Source organism: Eutrigla gurnardus (assembly GCF_963514095.1).
Source record: "Eutrigla gurnardus genome assembly, chromosome: 19".
Lineage (NCBI taxonomy): Eukaryota > Metazoa > Chordata > Actinopteri > Perciformes > Triglidae > Eutrigla > Eutrigla gurnardus.
The window spans coordinates 22,074,066-22,094,983 of NC_139930.1; the positions used below are offsets into that span (position 1 = coordinate 22,074,066).

At 40.4% G+C, this 20,918-nt stretch overlaps 2 protein-coding genes across 6 annotated transcripts; one reads left to right on the forward strand and one right to left on the reverse strand.

The window, feature by feature from the left end:
• Positions 1–727: 727 nt before the first annotated feature.
• Positions 728–5,095, forward strand: kmt5aa (lysine methyltransferase 5Aa). The gene is made up of 7 exons (XM_084034622.1): positions 728–974; positions 2,108–2,252; positions 2,398–2,689; positions 2,807–2,894; positions 3,368–3,427; positions 3,755–3,945; positions 4,120–5,095. Exons 1-7 carry the CDS (start codon positions 966–968, stop codon positions 4,328–4,330), a joined length of 996 nt encoding a protein of 331 aa, XP_083890748.1. The 5' UTR covers positions 728–965; the 3' UTR covers positions 4,331–5,095.
• A 2,106-nt stretch (positions 5,096–7,201) lies between these two features.
• rilpl1 (Rab interacting lysosomal protein-like 1) lies at positions 7,202–20,833 on the reverse strand (the record flags this gene model as incomplete). 5 transcript variants are annotated; one of them, XM_084034617.1, is made up of 10 exons in its annotated part: positions 20,249–20,833; positions 16,203–16,350; positions 15,262–15,380; positions 14,609–14,854; positions 14,044–14,220; positions 13,048–13,098; positions 12,797–12,951; positions 12,617–12,721; positions 11,315–11,402; positions 10,350–10,487 (listed from the first exon to the last, which is right to left on the reverse strand). In XM_084034617.1, the coding sequence occupies exons 1-10, from the start codon at positions 20,534–20,536 to the stop codon at positions 10,482–10,484; spliced, it is 1,383 nt and encodes a 460-aa protein (XP_083890743.1). In that variant the 5' UTR covers positions 20,537–20,833. The 5 variants fall into 5 exon arrangements, with proteins under 5 accessions (XP_083890742.1, XP_083890744.1, XP_083890745.1 ...); XM_084034616.1 differs by lacking the exon at positions 11,315–11,402 and having other exon boundaries at positions 7,202–10,487; positions 20,249–20,832; XM_084034618.1 differs by lacking the exons at positions 11,315–11,402; positions 13,048–13,098 and having other exon boundaries at positions 7,202–10,487; positions 20,249–20,832.
• Between the last annotated feature and the right edge of the window lie 85 nt (positions 20,834–20,918).

Consider the following 20,918-nt stretch of genomic DNA (forward strand, 5'->3'; position numbering starts at 1 on the left):
TAAAAGTACCCATTAGGCATAATGGTCAATTTCGGAATAATGTATACTATATTGTTGTATAATTATCATTATTTTACTTGAGTATTTCCATGTCATATAGCTCCATATTATATATTATTACCAGGGTGGAAGAAGCATTTAGATCCTTTACTTACAAAAGTAAGTAATACGAGACGGTGAAAATGTAGTCCTGAAAACGTTAAACTGTACATATATCATTTATAGCATATAGGTAAATAGATGTTTTAGTGTTACATGATAATGATACTATATGACGAATTTGTTATGGATTGGTGGTTGAACTCAATCATTTAATTAAGTACAATTATGATAATTAAACAGTGGTGTGAGAAGTACTTAGATCTTCTACTTCAGTAAAAGTAGCAGTACTACAGTGAAGAAATATTTGTTTCAAGTAAAATTCCTGCATTCAAAATTTAACTATTAACTTTCAAGTAAACTTAAACTTATGAAAATGAAAGTATTAATTATGCGTAACGGTCCATTTGTGATTAAAGGTATCAAATGACTGTAGTGTAGTTAAAAAAAGTTGCATCTGAGATGTATTTAAGTAGAAGTATGAGGTGGCAGAAAACGGAAATACTCTGATAACGTACCTAAAGAAAAATACATAAAATATCTAAAGAGGGAATGGTTATAAACACGTTCCGCCGTCGACCTGCAGGGGGAGACATCGCTTCGTCGCCGTCTTCTTCATGTGCGCGAGGAGAAAAATGGCAGAGGGGAGCTGCGGAGGCTGCGTCGGTTGAGCTGCTGGCAGTGAAACAACAACAACATAGGGCACACAGTCGCCGCGGGAGGGGGGCCGGAGTCACCGAGGGGCACCGCCTCACGACCAGGGGCGACATTAATCTCCGAACCGGCGCAAAGATTCATTCATTGTGTTTTGTTGTCCTCGAAACGAGCTAAGGAGTCGGGGAGAGAGCCACGAAAACAAGTCGGACATGACCGAGGTAAGTTTGCGTTGCTAGGAGCACCCTTACCGGGGCAAAGTATTTAAAAGAGACGCTAGATTAAGTGGAATATTAACGCTACTTTCTTTGAAGACTGGTGTGTTTTATTAAAATTAATATCAGACGTGACTATTTTTTTTAGGTTTTTTTTACTGTAAGTTAGTTACAGTAGCCGAAAATGATAGCCATTTTTTGTTGCTAACATTAGCTTCTCGTTACATGTGCCTGCTAGCTTGAGGACATAAACAGTATTTCTGGCGTTAGGCGACACCAAGTTACTCGTAGATGTGTCCCTTCTTTGGGCGCTTTTATAGTTTTAAAAGTAGCTGTTTTTATTTTACATTTTTTGAGAGGTAGATAATGAGCTAAGAGGCCTGTGAATTTAAAGGGACTGATGGGAGAGTTGATGTGGGTGTGTAGAGCCAGCATGCCCCCGCCCTCCAGGCCCCACCCACACTGGTGGAGGTGGACAGTACTTCTACTTAAGTACTCCACTGGAGCACAGCTTCAAGATACTTGTACTGCACTTGAGTACTTTGTACTCGACTACATATTAGAGGTAAACGTTGTACTTTTAACTCCATTGCATATTTCTCTCAGCTTACTTGCATTATCACAGGAGTTTCTGGAATATCAAACAGGGAAAGTCAGGGGATTTGATCATTCTTCTGTTTAACCTTCATTATAGGTCATGGAAATTCAGCTTTTTAGTCGGTGAAAGTCAGGGAATTTGACATTTGACTTAGAGTGGGAACCCTGTTATTAGATACACATAATTTGTGTTGAATGTGATAAAGGATGTCCTTTGCAGTTTGCGCTCATACAAATACAGTTTGTGTTTACCAAACGTGTGTGTAACCTTGAGGCCTAACTTTGAAGCCTTTCCTCCTTCAAAACGATTTTTTAAAAATGGCTTAATTCAACCTTGATTGAGAGCTGATATAACTGATTTATAGATGTTTTTGGTTTTTCTTTTGTTATGTTTCTTGACTTGTGTTACAATGTAATAATTATGTGTTCTTGTGTTCTCTCCATGTTCATCCTTTTTGTTGTATTTTATTTTTTACAGAACATTGAAGCCGATACCAACTGTTGTGTCAATAAAAACACGTGTTTTCTCTCGGCATTAACAGGAGAGTGTATACAGTAGCCATCCAGTCACTGTCCTAAGCTGCACCAAGTCCATATCAGCAGTTCGTGATGAAATCAAGCTGACACAGGAGGGAAGGTGCTCTCCACTATGCTTCCAGCAAAATGATGCTCAGCGGCCGGGAGAGGGTACGTTTCTCTGCAGCAGCTCTACATCTCGATCTCCGGCTGAGGAGACCGGTTTCAGACCTCCTATTTTTTGGGGGTATTTTGGTAGATGATGTAACAATGAGCAGTACATCAAAAGTGGATAAAATACTTTCTCTGCTCCCAGGCAGGAGAACAAACGCCATCAGCCCCACACCAAAAGACTCAAAGAGCGATTTCCCAGAGATGGAGAGCAGCTTCAGGCAGTGTTCACCCTGCTGGTCAGATGAACAGCCGTCGCCTCCGCAGCTCCACTGCGCACAGACCTGCCTTCGTTCCTCTGCCGAACTCCCACTGCATCTGGGTAACAGCTTGTCTCACGCTCCGCTCCACGCCAACAACAACGGCAGCGGTCTCCACAGCCTCCAGAGGAGAGGGGTCCGCCTCAAGGTCAAAGGAAAGAAATCCACGCTGCGAATGTACGTGCGTCCTGATTATCGGTGCCGTTTTAAAGGAGGGAATTTTACCAAACGGCATGATGCGTGTCATATTTATTCATGTAGTTGTAATAGTTGTGTTCTCTTTTTCCGCTACAGTGCCGGTGGGAAAAACTCACAAAACCGAAAAGTTACAGACTACTATCCAATAAGACGAAGCTCAAGAAAAAGTATTACGGAGCTGAAGGTAAGATAAAATGACTTCTGTTATACGTATACGATCTACTCCTGCCTGTTTTTGACAACATACATACATAAAATGACGAGAGAAAGCGAGCGCGTGGTAAAAGAGAGGGAGAGCGTGGCGGTTTGCTGTGAATGAGGGGGTGAAAGTTATTTCCTGATTGCTTCACTGCGGTTACTTTCCAAACCACAAATAAATAACCATCAAACAGTCAACAGAAGATTTACTGTTTAGACAGATGCTCTTGATTTAATTTCCCCACACAGCTGCAGTGCCTGGTTTGGTGTAAATGCAGCCTCATAATATCTTGGGTGGAAAACTCTCCCAACTAGACAACTGATTGAGTTTATTAAACAGTTATCAACAGTTATTTCTGATGTGGATGTTTGTTTACGTCTGGGTTTGTAAGATGGCGAGAGAGACATCCAATCTGCACATTGTCTGTAACGCATTCTCGTGTTTCTTTTTGTTCCCAGTGTGAAGAAAAGAAGCTCATAGATGATCTCATCACAAAGGGAATAGAAGAAGGAATGGAGGTTCATATGTTAATTCTCCTCATCACACTTAAAAACACATTTCTTTGCCGAGACTGATTTGAGTTCTTGAATTAAAATAAAGGTAGTTGATCATTTTCACGCTGTGAAAACGTCTCGGTCTCACCTTTAACGATGTGCTAATTAAATTAAAAATTAAACCTACTCCTGCTGACGGCCGATTTAGAGGAACATTCGAGGTCAGCTTTCAAGCAGTCGCATGATTAATCACATCTATGAGCGCAGTATGTGAAAGGGATTAACAAAGGGGGATTAGATAACAGGAAATTGAAACCAACCGTTTGTGGTTTTCCTTGTTTCTTCTCGTAGGTGCAGCATATAGAAGGAAAGGGCAGAGCGGTGTTTGCCACTCGGTGTTTCCAGAAAGGCGAGTATGTGGTGGAGTACCACGGAGACCTGCTGGAGATCACCGACGCCAAAAAGAGGGAGGCCGAATACGCTCAAAACCCTGCCACCGGCTGCTACATGTACTACTTCCAGCACCTCTGCAAAACTTACTGGTACGTTACTGCTTTTCTCCAAATTACCATTTAAACGTGTGGATCACTGACTCCACGCTCGGATCGGTCGACAGCCTGACGGGTACAAACTGTCACAAAGGTTTTACTTTTATGTTCTTTTGACTTTAACTCTTTGCCGTGTTGAGACTGACTGTGTGTCTTTTGCTCCGACAGCGTGGACGCCACACGAGAGACCGGTCGAAAGGGCAGGTTGATAAATCACAGTAAAAACGGAAACTGCCAAACCAAACTGCACGACATCAACGGGGTCCCTCACCTCATCCTCGTGGCCTCGCGGGACGTCGACGAGGGCGAGGAGCTGCTCTACGACTACGGCGACCGCAGCAAAGCCTCCATCGCAGCTCACCCGTGGCTCAAATACTGATCCTCGGGGATGGGGGGGCAACAACAAGAAAAGGGAAACATACAGTAACTCGTTTCTCATTAGCTAGTGTACAAAATGCCTTAGAAACAGAATGTGTATCCTTGTTCCAATATTGAGGAGGTGGGACGGAGGTTTACGCGTTGATGGAGTACTTATCACATTCAGATTAATGTCCATCTGCCTCGTCGGAGGACGTCTACTTTTTATTTATGTGTATATGAAACATTCTGGTTGTTTTGCAGCACATTTCTTTTGTACATTTTGTATTACCTATAGACCAATGCTTCTACAGCATGCAGGTGGTAGTGATGCTCTGCATTTTTATACTGCGTTTTTCTTAATTAGTCGTTAGGTACTTAGCAATACTTAGAAGGCCCTTTTTTTTTTTGGATCAGCAAGAACAACGAGATGCAAATTACAAAACTATATTCAGTTCAAGTGGAATTTTAATTTCAGTCATCAAAACTCATACAATCACAAGTAGAAGTGTAATAGTTACCAAACTCATGGGGCAGTTTTTGGTCTCGATTCCAAGAAAACGCTCGAGTTGAACACACAGGAATTAGTCATTATTTTTCATGCTTTTTTTAAATAAAAAAAAAATTGTATTTATTAATATTTAAGATGCATAATACATTTGAATGATCATGTCGTAAAGTTTCCTGCAGATACCTACAATATATTCTGTTGTGCCTGATGAAATACAATGTGTCTACTAGATCTAATATAAACAGAATCGAGAATTAAAAGTCTAAATTTGGCTCACATGATTATCAAGTCTCCCTTTAAATTTTCACTTAAAACTCACAACGCTGTCATGTTACCGCACTGTGTAAACATATTTATTCATGGTTTGGTGTTGGAAATCAATGGGTGGTTTAAATATTACTTTATTTACACATTTCCACTTTATTAGCAACGTGTCCAACATGTTTTTGGTGAACTGTTACACTTCTACTGCAAATGTTTCTGCAGGTTTTCCACACATCTGTTCCCACTCACAAAACGTTCATATTGTTCCACATGAAAGTGTTTTAACAGCTGAACCGCCAACAGGTCATTCCTTATACTTCCTGTTTGTAGGAGCTTTTTCCCTCCTCCTTCTTCCATGAATGTGTTTCCATGAATTTTAGCCAGAAGGTCAAATATACCCCAAAATGACTCACATTTATCTCGATTTGAGTTTGATTCATCCTCAGAATCACTAAGAGATTATTATAATTTATCTTTCTTTTTGCCAAAAGGTATAAACGGTATGTTTTAGAGTGAATTTATTTTTGATGTATAATACACAGTTATTCTGATTTACAGTATTTTAGCTTGAATAATCACACTACTTCACTTTTTTTATCGTCAACAAATACCAAAACCAACAATGTATCTCCCAAGACATGGATCTTAAAAGAAAAACACAAGACAATAATATAGAAACGGTTCAGTAATCTCCTAAAACAGCTGCTCTCTGTAGTTTAAAGAAAATCAAACGTGCAGGAAGAAATCATGCATTTGTTGGGGACTATTTTCAGTGGTGGATGAATCCATTTGTTGACGATGATAAAATAGAACATTACTTATACTTAATATACAATGTCTGACTTTAAATACAGTTTCAGGACATCTTCACCTTTTTCTAGCATCATAACACACATTTATATATATATATTTTTTTGTACACATTCTTTGTTCTTATAGGTGCTGGTTGTAATAATTCTTGTATTTTTAAATTATTATTATAGGATTATTTTGAGTTTGGTCTCCTGAGGTTTGGGGCTCCATCTTAAAGGAACAGTTGGACATTTTGGGAATTGTGTCTATTTGTCGAGTTAGGTGAAAAGCTGATCGAGACCGTTCTCGTATGTTTTTGTTAAATATGAAGCTTCAGCTACCAGATTAGCTTAGCTTAGCATAAAGACTGAAAACGGGGGAGAGAGGTAACAAAAACACCACCTCTGAAGCTCACTAATTAACCTGTTATATCTTGTGTTAATTACTTTCTTACTTTAAGCCTAATGGTGTTTCCTCATTTTCAGTATTTATGCTAAGCTAAGACATGAGAGGAGGATCGCTCTTCTCATCTAACTCATCAAAATGTCAAATGTTATTCAGTCTCTCAGATTTCCATGAAAGTGTTTAAACATCCTGAAATGGACTTTCCAAAAAAATGTTAAGTATATTGAATTCTGGGAGTCATTTGATTCCCTGTATTCAAATACCACGAAACAAAACATCAGTGTTAATACAAAGAGCCCAGGGATACAGTTGGTTTCAGGAAACACATTTAGCTTTTGACCTTCCTTCTCTAACAGTAGCATTGTGTTACCTGTGTGAAATGTTTTCATGTGAGCCTTTTCTTAAACAAACATGTTACATTTTTGGATTATTCCGGGTTTTTGTTTTGTTTTTTTTTAATGTAGAACTAATGTAATATTACCAGAAGGGGCAAAACTGGGGACATTTTTTAGGAGAGAATAGATCTTTGCTGTTGTAGCGTTGAATAAATCTTAATGCTGGGGTTTAGGCATCGATGAATAAAGATGTGATATGCAAGTAAAAGGCGTCGGCATCTCATTTGTTCTTGTGTTGAAATAAATTACCGGTATTATTAAGTTCAAATAAGTTTTGAATGAGTACACAATTTGATTTTTTCTCACAATTCAATACCATAAATCAACTCAATGATTAATGTTGTCATTTTGTGTGTAAGTGTAAACAGAATATTTCCTTCTGAGAAGTAGTGGCGTAGAAGTTTACAAAGTAGCAGAAGATGTTAGTTAATACTCTTTCAAAGTACAAGTTCTTCAAATTTGTACTTAAATACAGCACAAGCAAATACATTCCACTACTGTTAAAAAAAAACAAAGAAACACCTCAAACACGACAGAATATTTATTATTGAGGAGACATGTTTGAATAAAAGCCAGCTCATTTAATAAAGCACTGATACGTTCATCATTATATCTCTTAAATAATCAGTTTTAATCAGGGAAACACACGAGTGAGGGTGATCGACACCGACTTGAATAATGAACTGGAGTGTTTGGACGCGTTGCCTTGATTTGACCAGATTTCCCTTTTAATATGTTGATGTCTAAATTGTCCCGATCCCTTTGTCTTCCAGATATAATCTGGAATATGATACTGTCATTGTCCAGATTTAATATAGGATATGATACTGTCATCGTCCAGATATAATCTAGAATATGATACTGTCATCGTCCAGATATAATCTAGAATATGATACTGTCATCGTCCAGATATAATCTAGGATATGATACTGTCATCGTCCAGATATAATCTAGAATATGATACTGTCATCGTCCAGATATAATCTAGGATATGATACTGTCATCGTCCAGATATAATCTGGAATATGATACTCTCATCGTCCAGATATAATCTAGAATATGATACTCATCGCCCGGATATAATCTGGAATATGATACTGTCATCGTCCAGATATAATCTAGAATATGATATTGTCATCGTCCAGATATAATCTGGAATATGATACTCTCATCGTCCAGATATAATATAGGATATGATACTCTCATCGTCCAGATATAATCTAGAATATGATACTCATCGCCCGGATATAATCTGGAATATGATACTGTCATCGTCCAGATATAATCTAGAATATGATACTCATCGCCCGGATATAATCTGGAATATGATACTGTCATCGTCCAGATATAATCTAGAATATGATATTGTCATCGTCCAGATATAATCTGGAATATGATACTGTCATCGTCCAGATATAATCTAGAATATAATCTGGAATATGATACTGTCATCGTCCAGATATAATCTGGAATATGATACTGTCATCGTCCAGATTTAATATAGGATATGATACTGTCATCGTCCAGATATAATCTGGAATATGATACTGTCATCGTCCAGATATAATCTAGAATATGATACTGTCATCGTCCAGATATAATCTGGAATATGATACTGTCATCGTCCAGATATAATCTAGGATATACCATCTCATCTTCCAGGTGTAATCTAGATTATGATACTCTCTCTTCATTGTGTTGACGTATCTGTGAATATGTAAAAAAGCTGCTTTGACACTCGTCATAGTAATCCTGTCATTTTTACATTTATTCCACCTCGCAGGATGAGTATAAATCAAGATAAAGTAGTGCCACTACTGTGGAAGCACTCCGGCTCACACCACAGCGGTTCACGCTGCTCTCAGGGGAGAAAACACCGGTTAGTGTCGAGCATGAAGGGAAGCAGTCAAAGCAGAACCATTTAAAACATTAAAAACAAAAACCACACTTCAGCTTAATCGACTATCTGTCATTCCCAACTTCTCGGCCGTCTCTGGAACACAATCTGACGGATATTTAAATGTTCTCAATCTGTAACTTCAGGATTTTCTTCTGCTGAGTAAATTGAACCCACGTTTGTATTGAAGCCTGATGTAAATTATGCATAAAAGCACCTTTACTATGTAGGTATACAAAAATAAATGTACAGGTGCATGTTGCGTATCAAGTATTTTCTACATAATGTGAGCTAAAAAATTAGATATTTGGGGTACTGATAAATAATAAAGGTAACTCCAGTCTCAAAAGTTGAAATATGATATTTGAATGTTTTTCCAATTGTACTTAAATTCAGTTTTTCTGTTAATTTAGTTTTACCTCATGATTTATGACTTTTCATTAAATCTGCCCTTTAATTGAAAAAAACTTTTTTTTTTAAAGGCACAATGATTTGAGGAAGTATACATCAGGATTTGGTCTTTTTAAAAATAAATGAAAACAAAAATGAAACAAATATGGAATATTACCAGTTATCCTTTAAGCTCTAAACACAGACATGATCATTAAAATAGTGTCTCAGTTATATTAAAAAATAAGTTAATGGGTAAAGTCTCACGCAGGCAGCTTGTTTCTGGAGTTTTATACGGATGTGGCCTAAAGGTTGTGAGGTATCGACACTGACGACGTGACTCTTAATATACGGCATCTATTGGCTAAATCGTCTCAGAGGACATTTATGTATCATAGCTGCTTTGCTTCAGCTGGTGATAATGTGCAGTAATTGCTGTAGTTTTGAATATGTGCATGATGAGCAGCGGCAGCTTTGGCACCGTTAACGAGTTAAAACCAGACTCTGGCTCTGGATGGTCAGTCTTAATTCATACAGCATCTATTGCTCTTTGACATTAATGTTCATCTCATAACTGCAGAGAAGCGGCCATTTTTACTTATGGACGACCGTTTCCACAAGGACAGGAAGAAAAACAGATGAGAAGTCTGAATATTGATGACTTATTATTAACCTCATGTGATCTATCTGTTTTTTTTTCTTTTCTTGGCAGAGATGGGCTTCCAGACTTCATACTGCATGGTGTTGTATATAAATAACACGCATCCGTGTTTGTTTTTTTTAAATATGTTTCTGTACACGTCTTTTTAAATTAGGATTCTACGCAACATTTTACACACAAAGCCAGAACTCCTTCGATGTGTGGATCTGCAGTCTGAGTTTGCTGGTGACGGACCTACGAGCTGCTTGCATGAACAGACACATTTCAAATAAACGGGACACAAAAATGTTCAGAGAAGAAACTTTAGCAATTGTGTGCTTTGTTTTGACTTCGTGGATCATAATTTACTTTAATCGAATGGGAAAAACTAGATTTGTGTCCCACTTTTGTGTCCCGAGCCTTCATCATCTTCTTAACCCGCCGCTGTTAACGCACCGTTAACCAACTTTTCACTTTCCAACCCACAACTTGCGTTGGCCCTCTCCTCAAACAACATTCTCTAGCATTTCTTAAAAGTCTGTATGTGCCACCGATCTCTGAGATACACAGAGTGCAAGTATGTAGTATTCTCAGGTGTTTAAATAAGCTTCTATTTTCCATCTCACCTCAAGAGCACGTGCAGTCACTAGTGGAGGGGGGGAGGGGGGTTTGGCGTGCAATCAAAACGCTTCACAAGCCGGCCTTCAAGTGATGGACATGGGAGCGTTACAGAGTTTTTGAAGTTGGCCAGTCCGCCGGCTCTACATGTGCTGTAACGCCTCCTGGGCTTGTTCCGTGTACACGTCGTCCTTCCCCGTCCACGAGCCGTCAAACGTCCCTCCCCGCTGCGAGCTCCGCTGCTTGTCACGTGAGAAGAAACTAAACCTAGAAGACGAGACGGACGGAGAGGAGACGGAGGCTTTAGTGTGACGTCCAGTGATGGAGGGATGATGAAGTGTGTGCAGTGAAGCGGCGTTAGCAGTTATGGTGCTTCAAGTTATTTTTTGGGGCAAATTAATTTGGATATTTTGGTATAAACCCTATAAACCAGTGGAAGAGTTATATCACGTCAACTCTTCAACTTTTGTTTCGTATTGTAATTTATTTTATTTTAGTTACAGGAAATAAATAAATGAATGAAATAATGTACACCGCTGCTCTGAATTTCCACCCAGGTATGAGTTAAGTAAGTAAGAAAGTAGTTAAATAAGTATTTGTTTACAGAAATGATACGCTGAATGCTACAGAGAACATTTACATAAGTTATGTAAAGTTATGTTTTAATACTTGACATTAATGCGGATGTGACAAACATCTTAAAGATTATCTCTAGAATTAACTGATGAGCGCAGCGAAGCGGAATAAATGATGAGTTCACGGTCAGTAACGGGTTATTCATCACTAACTATTTGGAAAAATGTAAACAGAATTATTAACATGAACTTAGAGGTGCAGACATGTTGTTACTGTGGTCAGCGAGGGGGAAAGACGAGACAGCAACGGACTACGTGTGAATTCTGACTGGCTGATGTTCGTGATCCACAATTGTCCCCATTGGACGATGACAATGAGACAGCCCCACAATCAGCCAATCAGAATACTACAAAGGTGGAGAGAAAAAAAGGGCTCAAAAAGCTGCCACATGCAAGGGAAGGGAGGCTGTTAGCTGAGGAAGTGACAGACTCTGAAGCCGACCAAATATAGAGTCATACAAGCGATATGAGACGTCTGATTGGCTGTAAAGTGGGGTCATCTGGGATCAAACCAGCCGCCACCATCGGCATAATAGCTGTGAAGATCCTGTTACACAAAGGTAAAGACACACAAGCACAAACAGGAAGAGATGTATAGAGAAGGGGGGGTGGGGGGGGGGGACGAACAGGGGGGAGACAGGGACCACATCAACCTTTGACCTCTCATGTAAAGTTCCCATTTAACCGAAAAGAAGTCATGCTTTGCCAAAACATGCTAATCAGTAACCGTGCACACAGACTAGCGAGCGAGCGCGTCTGACGGAGCAGAAAGAAATAAGAAAATAAGGATTCAAAACAGAAGAAACGGCACGAACAAACTCTCTAAAACCTCTCCCTTACGATAGCGTGACTGGTCATGTGATCACACATGTTTACTCCCCGTTTAAAGCTAATTAACTATTTGACAACCATCAACCGTTGTAATAATAAACTGAGAGGATTTGCAATTTTTTGTTTGTTTTATATGATTTGAAGTTGTGCTTGGCCAACAGTGATTCTGCTAATGAAAATAATAAGAGAGGAGTCGCCCCCCGATGGCCAGCAGAGAGAATGCAAGTTAAAGGCACTTAAGCTTTGGCTTCACTTTTCAGAACTGGAGGTTGCCGCCTGGTTGCAACACTAAAATGAAGAGATTTTCCAAGTGTATGAAATCTCAACAATATACAGCAGGTATTTCTGCAGCGTCAACACTAAGAACACGTAGAAATTACACTTTTCTTTGATGAAATGTAATATTAAGCTTCAGGACACTGAAACACAGTTTATCCAGCTGCTGCCTTACCTCCAGTTTGTTATCACAGGCCAAACAAACACAGGAAGCGGAGTGCAGATTGTACAGTAGGAGCCGTTTCCTGTCATAATCGCTGAACGTTGTTTGTTTTTTTAGTGGATACAGCTGAAACACACCTTTCCTGTGGTTTTATTTAAAATTTGGTGTCAATGTCTCTCTTTTATAAGTGGTGACATTGTTGTTAAGTGGCTTTCACATGATTAATGACTCAATATGAACAATATATAAATAATATCACGAAGCTAACATTGCTAGCCCAAAACTGTCCCACATGTCTGGTTCTGCTAGCGAAGAGATGTTGACACAAGCTTTCATTTGAATGCTTTTTGCAGCGTAATGATGACATGTAAATGTTTGAGCATGCAGAGACCGGATTAACAAGCCTGTCCTCAGCGCATGCAAAGCAGTCTGAGTGTTTCTGACGGCAGTCCGCAGGTGTTTTCTGAGTGCGAGTGTGATGAACAACATACAGGCGTTTGATTCCTGACTCCGGCTGGGCCGATGAGCGGGAGCGAGTCCTCAGTTCCGGTGAAGGAGACGAAGAGGGAGTGACCATCTCATCTTCTGTCTCATCGCTGCAAAAACAGACTCGTTATCAACAACACGTCGTTATTAGCTCCTCACGTTGACCTATATGTGGCTTTGAGTACCTTTTGTAGTAGGCCAGCTCCTCCTGCAGCATGAAGACTTTGGCCTTGAGCTCGTTCCTCTCGTGCAGGACGTCCCTCAGCTCCTGCAGGGTGAACCGGGGCCGGTTGGGGTCCTTGGGGTCCAAGCCTCCCACCTCCTCCTCGCAGAGCGCCTCCTGCCGAGAGACAGGTGCATCACAGAGAGGCGACAAAACCGGAGAAAAAAGGAAGGAAGGAAGGAAGGAACGAAGGCGGGAAGGAAGTGAGGATACCTTTGTAAAATATTGGAAAACAGCAGGCATGTCCTCATCGCACATCGCCTCCTGGTGGCAAACGTTGAACTCTAAGTCAGACATCGGGCCTTGTTCCAACACATTTGTTCGCCCTTCCCTCCTCCCTTTAAGCTAAAACTTTGTTGTTGTTTTTTTTTTGTTGTAAATTTGGCACATCAGAGACATTCACTGTCACCGTTAAATAAAAGGAAGACCTGAAAGACTTCACCAACTCATGCAGCGGACAGAAGTCACTCATGCACTGAGCAAAAAAACAAACCAATCAGGATTCTTTTTAACATGTAAGTCCAACCGAAATCAACATTCAGTTTTCCCTTCTCGCAGTCAAACACACTGTAACTTTCTTTTTAATCTATCGTCAATAAAAGAGAGATAGAAAGTGCAACCGGAAGCAGACTTAGTGAATAATATACATGAAGTACATGAAGCATGTGACTTAAACATGAGTTCTTGTAACAAATTGCAATATTCTGGAAATGTGGTTAAAATATGTGCTGCATTTGGATGGAATTTGACGATTGACTGACATTACGGCTTTCTATTTGCTGTATAGAAAACAAGTTTCCATCTGCATAGACTGAGAACAAGTTGACAATCTAATATAAAGACAGGGGACGCTAAAAGAGAACTGCAGCAGAAAACAACAATTTCATTTCAGTTGGACTTTCAACCACTGCTATTGATCACGGTGCATTAAAAGCACAACTTCAAGTGCTGTTAGCGGCCGAGCTGTGGAGGTGTTCTATGTTTAGAAAGGTCGCCCACAAAGTCTCACCCAGTTGGCCGACACTCTGTTAGTTCTTCAGCAACCATGCCAAGCCGTTTCAGCACCTCTCATGGGTCGTACGCATGTTAGTCTCCTAGCTCTTTGTGCTTCTACTCATACGGTCGCTCTGGGAGGAGAGTGCAGGTTTGGAGTTAGACTCGGGGACAATCACACCACTCGGGGTTCGCTAACTAGCACTTCTGCATTACCCAAAGCAACACCGCCTCGTCCTCAGCCTCCTCATCCCCGTCCTCGCGTCCCTGCGGACTGAGGGAACCAGGCAGGGACCGTGGGGGGGCGTCAAACCCACCCAACGTCAGCTCAGAGGGGTCAGGTCTGTCCGACCAGCCCTCAGCTCCCACCACCTCTGGAGCAGATTGACCCCGCTGGTGGAGTGAAAGACACTTTACTTCCTGTTTACAAAGCAATCTTATCTATTATCTAAGCTGTAGGTTTTTAGTGCGGACATGTGCTGGAACCAGACAGGCCTCTTTCACCTTTGGACAGTCTTTATGTTATTGAGTTGAAGTGGAACCAACCTGACTCTCAGCAAGAAAGCAAACAAGATCTCCAAAATTTCATAAGACTTTTTTTTTTTGGTAGTTTAACATTTTAAGATAAGATACAGAAAGATTGAGAAAGAGGAAAATGAACCAGATTCTAACCCACAATGCATTGTGCTTATTGAGTCAACAGGATGCCTACAAGTTACCACTTCTGATTCCTGTATAGCCTCACATGTAGCTCTTTTAATGGCTCCCTGTGCTGCGTTACCTCTGCAGGTGAGGGGGGCTGAGGTGGGGGTTCCTCAGGGTTCTGGGCAGGGAGGTCCCCCTGAAGGCGTTCCCTCAAGCGCCCGACTTCCTGCCGAAGGGCACTGACTTCCTGCCCCCGCGCCTGAGCCCCGGCCTCGAGTTCCACCTTCTGTTCGATCAGTGCTTTCCCTTGGGCCTCCACGACGGAGATTTTGTGGCGCAGGTCGTGGTTGATTTTCATGAGGCGAGACTGCTGCTGCTGGAGCTGCAGCGACACACAGACGGGAGCAAGGGAGTATGGGTAATGTATTTTTAAAATATATAGATGTACAGAGGCTGAGAGGAGGGGACATACGTTTGTATTCTAGTTTAACGTGTATTAGGAACGTGTATCATATGTGTATATGTGTGTGTTGCCCTGAATATGAATTAATTTAGTGTAAAAACAGCAGAGATTAATCTCCAGCTGCCTTGGTGAGGTCTCTCTTCATGCCATAAAAGAGGCTTTTGCCATATTTGCCCCCAGATGTATTCAAACATTCAAATCTGAGTATGTTTATCAAACTAATCCCTGCAGCTCCTCCACGGAGATAAAAAACCACAAGAGATAAGTCAAACAAACAAAACAAAAAGGTGACATCTCTGGAGTGCCGCTCATGTATGTCTCCTTACTGCTTCTATGTCCTCGTTCCTCAGCGTGAGCTCGCGGTCCTTGGCTCGAATCTCGTCCCTCTGCTTGTCCACCACTTCTTTGAGCTTCTTCATCACCTGCCTCTCTCTCTCCGTCATACCTGGCGACCACGGAGACGAGACGCACAAACGAAAGCAAATATTAGCAAATGTAATCCTTTATAATCTGTTTTCATGTGTGTGTGTGTGTGTGGAGCAGGTGTGCTTGTGCACTGAGGCCGGTTTGTGTGTCGGGATGACTGTGTCCTCTGTGTGAAACCACGAAAGAGCCTCTGATGCGGAGAGCAGACTGGCTCGCGGTCAGACACAAGAGAAGGCCTTCTTTGTGTGTGTGTGTGTGTATGTGTGTGTGTGTGTGTGTGTGTGTGTGTGTGTGTGTGTGTGTGTGTGTGTGTGTGTGTGTGTGTGTGTGTGTGTGATGGAGAGAAGGGGGAGGTGATACACAGCGAGTGTCAGTGAGAGTTTTCTGCAAAACCACAACACAAACACAAACAGCAGGTAGCAAATAATGGAAGTCTTTCCAGTTTTCATCTTTTAATAGTTCAACAGTTTGGGAAGTGATTCGATAATATTCTGCTGAATGAGCATATTTAGTTTATTTAATGTTATCATGATCACTTTGTCCAGTATTTTTATACTTCTATATTCCGACACTCTGGTATTCTTAATTCCAACACTGGCTGAAAATAACAATTATATGTATTATTGATCAACCAAGAGTTTTATTGTCTTGATTAATTGTCTCCAAAATTTACAGAAAAAATAATGACGTCTTCAAATGTCTTGTTTTGTTTGACCAACAGTCAAAATCCTTTCAGTTAGCAATTATTTTAAGTTTATATCTTTGGAATATTTGTAAAAGGAAGCCCCAATCTGAAGGTCTCTGTGGTGAATCTGCTGTGAGAAACGTGTCTCCTCCTCACCCTCGTGTCTCTGCAGGTCCTCCTCACTCATGGGGTCTTTGATGGACATGTTGGTGAGGAGGCTTTGGTTCTCCTCCTGCAGCTGAGCGATCTGCGTGAGGAGGTCCTGGGCTTCTCCTCTCCACACGTCCTCCACCAGCTCCAGCTCCTGCACTCCGCCAGTCACACACACACACACACACACACACACACACACACACACACACACACACACACACACACACACACACACACACACACACACACACACACACACACACACACACACACACACACACACAGTATTTGTACTTTGTTACTTCCCACCTCTGGCCAACAATAAATAAAAGGAGTTACAATCATGAAACATACACAATAATATCAATCCAGAAACATTATATATAATAGTAAAAACACACCTTTTACTTCAAGTACTGTGGTATTAGTATTTTTACATGAGTAAAATATCTGCATACTACTTGGACATTATGTCTGTCCGTTATCTCTTCTGGTTTATTTGTGTTTTTCCTGTAATTCGTCTCCCTCGTCACACATGACGACATTACGCACCCGCTAACATGCCCGCTAACATGCCCGCTAACATGCCCGCTAACATGCCCGCTAACATGCCCTGAGGAGCTCCGTGCACGGATCCGATTATACACCGACTGGTTTAGTTTAAACCATTAGAAAAAGAAAAGAGATGAAGTTCACAACCTTTAATGTTGAAAGAGTCACTAATATTAATATAGTCTGTCTGGATAATTATAATTATATGTGGTCACTTGTTTTAGCTTCTGTGTCCTGAAGTCTGAGAGAAAAAGGAGAACATTTATACATAATTGTGTTGTTTGATATTTCATCCGTATTTAGATTTAGATCATTGGGTTGTTTTTTTGGCAAAATAAACTAATCTACAAAGTACCTCCCATACTTTTCCTAACTTCTTTTTTTTTTTAATCCAAGCGACATAACCAATGTAAAAATATTACATTTACAATTTAACAATGATAATAACATACTATAATATTATTTTTAAAAAGCTAGCACTACTATTAATGAGTTTACAAAATAATTGTCGATTGATTTTCTGTCAATCAACGAATCGACAAAATAGTTTCAGCCAATAAATACAATATACAAACTGTTATGTTTGTTTCTACTGTGACATACGTACAATTTTCATATACAAGCATACAAAAACTCCAACATGCACTCTCATTGTAATGCTTGTATTAAAATATATTTTAGAGCTGCATCGATTAATTGATCAATTGACAGAACATTCACATCACAAATGTGTTTATTTATTTTAGAAAAGGTGAAGAATCAATCTTTTCTTCGTCATTATTTTGTATTTTTCTAACTCATGTTGATTCATAGTCTCATCATTAGTTTGTTGGACTCTCCTGGCTCGTGTGCAAACTGTGCATTCTTTTGAGCGAATACACAGCAGCACAACTGACTCTTCCCCCCCAGAACTCTGCGTCGGTGAGTTTAGCAGCATGTAGACGTGATCATGTGGGAAATATTGTAAACTCAGTGTGCCCTCTCGGTCGCAGCAGAATCAGCCGTCACCTCCACAAACATCCGTGTTATCAAACTCACGAGACACAGTTAATCAGTGAACCGCTGACCGAGTCGGCTGTGGCTCGCCGTCACCAGAAACTCACATATCAGCCTTTTTATAGCAGTCTGAGTCGTAATCCTGATTTAAAACAGCTCCGATATGTGAGACTCGGGTTTAAAGTGATCTCACCGGCTACTGAAGTACCACTTTTATGTACTAATACTACTTCACCACATTCATCTTATCAGCAAAATTTACTTTTCAAGCTTTAACATGAAAAACAGAAGCAGTAACATCCATGTATGCTCTGTTCAAAGCCACCAGACTCCTGGCAGAACGCCGGTTTTGTTGTTCTACCTCAATCAGTTAGTTGGTTTGTGTTATTGTGTGAATTTTGTGAATCCGAACTTAAAATTACCAGTTTTTCAAACAGTCTTGGTTTTGACTAAAGAAAATTGGACGGCTTACGTTCCCCGTCAGAAGTGGCTGTCTGACTAATCAAGTAGATCGGTAACCTATAAATGTAAAATAATGAATTAAAGAAACGTGTCAAAAGGTGTCCAAGAAGGTTAGAATAACACAAACGCTTAACACATGAAAGTACTTAAAGTGTATGTTTAATTTGCAGAACCTTTCAACGTGACTATATGCAATAGTTCCCTAAAGTTTTATAAAGTTAAAATAAAGACCAGAGAGTCATGACTGCAGCTGCATCAAAGCCAAAGTGATGTATTTTAACATGCGAGTGCAATTTTCTGTTGTTCCCTTGCTGGTACTCCCATCTGAAACTCCATCTACTGTAGTACTTATACACCAAGTATGGAGAAATACCTCATACAGCCCAACTCAAAAACACCAGAACTCCAAAATCTATTTCAAGGGACTTTGAATGAACGGACAAACTGGAGACAATCACATGTTTTGACCAATATAACTGTGTGAGTGTAAGAGTTTCCTGCTGAGTCGGGGATAAAATTCCCATCGGCGGTCATCATCTAAACAAACAGGAAGTGTCTGACTGCGTGAGTCAAATCAAGTACATTTCTGAGAAACGTAAGACAGAAACATTTCAGCTCCTCAAATGTGGCGATTTGGTTAAAACTGCGACGCTGGATCATTTTAAGGTTGAGATGAGATTTTGAATGACTGTCACCAGCATTTCTCACCATCTTCTCACTATCAACAAGTTTTTAAAACCGCGTACTCACAGGGAATAGTTCTCTGCTCCGAGTACTTTTACTTTTGATACTTTAAGCACATTTACTTGCATGCTTTTGTTTAAGTTTCAATCCAGGACTAACAGTGTTACTGGTACTTTTACTTACCAGTACTCAGGACATGTATTTTAGTGGAGTATATCTACAGAGGCACTGGTACTGTTACTAAAGTAACAATTTCAATGGAGGACTTTTACTTGTGATACAGTATTTGTACAATTGTACTGATTCTTTTACCGGAGTAATCATTTAGAGTTGAAGACCTATAATGGAGTATTTTTTACAGCAGTACTAGTCATTTTAATTAAGTAACGTTTTCAATGCAGGACTGTTAATTGTAATGGATGATTTTTACAGTGGTACTGGTACTTTATGGTACTGGTACCAGTAATTTTCAATGGATGGAGTGTTTTATAGTAGTGTAGGTACTTCAGCAAGATTTTCAATACTGGTACGTTTATTAAAATAACATTTTCATTGGAGAACTTTTACTTGAAATTTAGTATTTTTCAGTGTTACTGGTACTTTTACTTATCAGTTCTCAGTACCACTGATAATTTAACTTTGTGGATAAGTTCACAGTGGTACTAGTACTTTTACTAAAGTAACATTTTCAATGGAGGACCAATAATAGGATTTTTTAACTGCGGTTCTGGTACTTACTTACTTAATTACTTACTTACTAACAGAACATTTCAATCTTACTTGCAGTGGAGTGTTTTAATAAGTAATAATATGAACAGTAGTACTGGTACTTTCACTAAAATAACATTTCCATTGGTTAGGAGTATATTTTACAGTAGTACTGGTACTTTCACTAAAATAACGTTTCCATTGGTTAGGAGTATATTTTACAGTAGTACTGGTACTTTCACTAAAATAACGTTTCCATTGGTTAGGAGTATATTTTACAGTAGTACTGGTACTTTTACTAAAGTAACATTTCCATTGGTTAGGAGTATATGTTACAGTAGTACTGGTACTTTCACTAAAATAACGTTTCCATTGGTTAGGAGTATATTTTACAGTAGTACTGGTACTTTCACTAAAATAACGTTTCCATTGGTTAGGAGTATATTTTACAGTAGTACTGGTACTTTCACTAAAATAACGTTTCCATTGGTTAGGAGTATATGTTACAGTGGGAGTGGTACTTTCTCTTCAGTGAAACTTCTCTGACATGTGGACTGTTTGGATGTCTCCTGATGGTGAAACCCGTTTAAATGTGAGCAGCTTTAATTCGGTGCATCACTGAGTGATCGGGCCTGTCAGTGCGAGACCTTTCGGTGCTTCTTCTCCTTCTCCAGCCGGTCCATCCGCTCCAGCCGCAGCTTGTCCAGCTCCAGCCGCAGCTCCTCCGTCTCCGGGCTGATGCAGTTGCGGCTCACCATCACCTCCAGGATCTCCAGCACCCGCACCACCTTGGGCATCAGCCTGGACAGAGCCTCGCAGCCGTACTGGTCTATGATCCGCTCGAACTCCTGGCCCACCACCGCGGCGATGTCGTACACGTCCATCACCGTGAGGTCAGCGACATTCTTCTCCAGGGCCGAGCCGGAGTCCTCCATGTCGGGATAGTTCGGCCCTCCCCGGTTTCCTATTATGTTTCCTCCGTCACAGCAAACTTCCTCTCCCTGGAACAACAATTCTGCTAACTTAGCTAAAACTCCGCCGCTTCAACCTTTACGACTACAGACAAACGTGCCGGAAAGCAGCAGAAAACACCGCGACTATGGTTCTCCCATCACTGACGACGAGTCCGGACGTTACTTTGACTTGTTCGGGGTAAATATCGGCTGCGGCCCATCGCTGTCCTGCCCGAACTGTCCCCTTCCAGTGGACGGACACTATCGGCAAGTCCGCCATATTGAAACACCACATTTCCGGCTCAACCTTTCAAAATAAAACCAGGCGTTGACGAGCGTGTCGCACCATTGCAGGGAAATAACT